Source organism: Platalea leucorodia (assembly GCF_965183815.1).
Source record: "Platalea leucorodia genome assembly, contig: HAP1_HAP1_SCAFFOLD_313, whole genome shotgun sequence".
Lineage (NCBI taxonomy): Eukaryota > Metazoa > Chordata > Aves > Pelecaniformes > Threskiornithidae > Platalea > Platalea leucorodia.
This window is the reverse complement of record NW_028121263.1, coordinates 18,702-22,078: the sequence shown is the minus strand read 5'-3', so window position 1 is coordinate 22,078 and position 3,377 is coordinate 18,702. Positions and strand designations below refer to the sequence as shown.

The 3,377-nt window shown below is 54.2% G+C and overlaps 1 protein-coding gene across 1 annotated transcript; it reads left to right on the top strand.

The window, feature by feature from the left end:
* Positions 1 to 1,385: 1,385 nt before the first annotated feature.
* LOC309604032 (olfactory receptor 14C36-like) lies at positions 1,386 to 2,342 on the top strand (the record flags this gene model as incomplete). Its single annotated transcript, XM_082338960.1, has 1 exon — positions 1,386 to 2,342. The coding sequence occupies one exon, from the start codon at positions 1,386 to 1,388 to the stop codon at positions 2,340 to 2,342; it is 957 nt and encodes a 318-aa protein (XP_082195086.1).
* Between the last annotated feature and the right edge of the window lie 1,035 nt (positions 2,343 to 3,377).

The following is a 3,377-nucleotide window of genomic DNA, read 5'->3' as shown; positions in this document are numbered from 1 at the left end:
CCTGCCTCTGAGCAAGGCCCCTTGCCTCCTCTCCCACCCACCAAAGCCTCTGCCCTCAGGGCTGGGGGCTCCAAGGCGTGAACCACCTCCTCTGCAGCCAGAGCTCCAGCAGAGCCGTGGTGCAGCTCTCCAGCCACGGGCCCAGTTCCCTCTGCAGAGCGCAGGGGCTGAGAGCAGCTGCCCGGCAATGGTGGTGTCTGGGAGGTGGCGTGCACAGCTGGGGAAGGGGAACGCTGTCTGAGTGCCCCAGTGCCTCTGCCCTGGCCTCCCTCAGCCAGACCCTCCCTGTATTTTTCCTTCTTTCTCCACTTGTCTGTGTGATTGCTCTTGTTATCCTGGTCTTGCTGTCAGGCTCTCTGGGGGTGGGAGCTTCAGCTGCAGAGTCACACACTGATCTTGTGGGGCCTTTCATGCAGGTGTGTCCCTGGGAACAAGTGTCCCAGCTTTCCTCTAACCTGTGGGGCTGTGTGCGATTCAATCTCTGGGGCTGAAGAATAAGCTGGTTTTCCCTTCATCAGATGCCATCATTAGGACACTTGGCTATCTCCTTGAGGATTCCTTTCAAGCTGTGAGCTTCCCTCCAGGATGCAAAGCTGTCCTACAGAGCCTTTGTGTTATCTGAAAACCCCATGGAGAAGTGCAGAGATGCATAGGGAACGTCCTTTTGGGTTTGTGAAATGAGCCCTGTGTGTGTTCTGGGCTAAAAGTGGGGACCTGAGACCTTGAGAAAGGGTGAGACATTTAGTGATCTGAGGTGGATCCCTCTGCTCACAGCAGTGCCTGGTGGCTTTTCAGGGTAACACAAGAGTGTGATCACCCTCCATCTCAGAAAGGTGAAAGCCCAGGGAAACTGGGAGCCAGACGGAGGGACAGTCCTCCTCCCCTCACTCCTTTTGCCTGACAGGACTCCCTCTGTTCTCCCTGAGTGCAGCACAAATGCTGAGGGTTTCTTATATACAAAAACACACCGCAGGGTGGGACGGGAGGAGGAGCTGTAAAAAACCCAAACCTCTCAAACTGCCTTCTGCCACCTCAGTTCCTTATCACTGGGAGTGCAGATGCTGACGGCCCCTTCTGCACTAGGAGCGGTTTCATGAGACAAGGTCAAACACCAGGACTGGCCCCTGCCCCGACTCTTCCCATGAACCCACTGCTGCAGAGCAGGGCTGACACCTAAGCAGCCAGTGGGAAGAGCCCCTGCTCCTCATGGCACATTCAGCCAGCACCAACCAGGGCTGCAGCCACAGAGCTGAAGGAAGGTCTCCTAGAAAAGGAAAAGGGTGTCTGTGTGTATGAGAAATGGCTTTGATTTTGCTCAGAGAAATCTCCCTAACTTGTCACTATCTTTTCCTTCTTGAACAGATCCCCATGCCCAGAGACAGCAGATGTCCAACAGCAGCTCCATCACCCAGTTCCTTCTCCTGGCATTTGCAGACACACGGGAGCTGCAGCTCTTGCACTTCTGGCTCTTCTTGGGTATCTACCTGGCTGCCCTCCTGGGCAACGGCCTCATCATCACTGCCATAGCCTGCAACCACCACCTCCACACCCCCATGTACTTCTTCCTCCTCAACCTCTCCCTCCTCGACCTGGGCTCCATCTCCACCACTGTCCCCAAAGCCATGGCCAATTCCCTCTGGGACACCAGGGCCATCTCCTACGCAGGATGCGTTGCTCAGGTCTTCTTTGTATTCTTCTTGGTTGGTGCAGAGTATTCTCTTCTCACCATCATGGCTTACGACCGCTACGTTGCCATCTGCAAACCCCTGCAGTATGGGACCCTCCTGGGCAGCAGAGCTTGTGTCCACATGGCAGCAGCTGCCTGGGGCAGTGGGTTCCTCTATGCTGTGCTGCACACTGCCAATACATTTTCACTCCCCCTCTGCCACGGCAATGCCTTGGACCAGTTCTTCTGTGAAGTCCCCCAGATCCTCAAGCTCTCCTGCTCAGATGCCTACTATGGGGAAGCCGGGCTTCTTGTGGTCATTGTCTGTTTAGCACTTGGGTGTTTTGTTTTCATATTGGTGTCCTATGTGCAGATCTTCAGGGCCGTGCTGAGGATCCCCTCTCAGCAGGGATGCCACAAAGCCTTTTCCACATGCCTCCCTCACCTGGCCGTGTTCTCCCTGTTTCTCAGCACTGGCACATTTGCCTACCTAAAGCCCCCCTCCATCTCCTCCCTATCGCTGGATCTGGTGGTGGCAGTTCTGTACTCGGTGGTGCCTCCAGCAGTGAACCCCCTCATCTACAGCATGAGGAACCAGCAGCTCAAGGATGCAGTTGTGAAGCTGATAACTGCATGTTTTTCTGAAGCAATAAACTGCCCATCATCTTCTGCATAGCAGGTATAATGTAACTCATTACAGGCCCAGCCTGTCTTCTGTATTTTGTTGTTGTTGGTGGTTTTTTGCCTTATGATAATGTTGTCATCCCCTTCCTAATTCACTCGCTGCCTTTATTTTCTGACTGAGTGGCTGTGTAAATGAGGACCTGTGCTCCCTGTGTTTTTAAACAAAATAAAGGCCTTTCTGTGACTTCTTCTTTCCTGAGATCCTTCCTCCAAGGTCTTTTGGAGCTGCAGGGACAGTTCCTGTGTGCATGGGTGGAGGGGAAAAGAGTCCCGGCATGGCAGCACTGCCAGGGAGCACCATCACTTGGTCTTCCAGGGCTGTTCTCTTTCCACTTCCACACTCTCTTTCTGATCCCTTGCGTTGGTGTCAGCCCTGAGTGCTCTGGCAGCTTGGTCACAATTGTGCTACGTGGTTGTCCTGTGACCACAGGGAGGGACAGGCAATGGGCACTTCTGTGACAGAGCTGACCTCCATAAGAGCATTTCCATAAAGAAAGGTGATTTCCTCAGGGCAGTGCCTGAAGGCTTAGGTCTTCTTCCAAATTTTTTCTCAAGACCATGCCCAAGAATATGGCCTGTACAGGGTTACACCACTATACAGCTAAAGAATGTGAGTGTGCAGGGTTGGGCCTGCAGCAGCATCCTCGCACAGCCAGGCCCCCCGCGAGAGACCTGAAGGACCAGCAGAGCTGGGTCTGGTCTGTGCCCAGTTTCGCTGCGCACCCTGGGGAAGCTGCCCCAGGGCAATCATCCTACACTAGCCCCTCACAACCACCATTGCCAGCACCGGCCTCTCACTCCAGCCTGAAGAGGTTCTTTGTCCCTCCGTGGAAGGTCACCAAAGGAGTAGGTCAGAAGTCCATGTTTGCCTTGTACAGAGGAGATGTAAGCATGCACATCACGTACGTGAGCTGAGATGGTCCTGAGTGAGCACAAATGCCATCAGCTATTCCTTGGGGTTCCATGGAGGCCTGTGGGACAGACACTGCCTCGAGGTCACTTCACATTGGGAGTAACATCCCAGGGG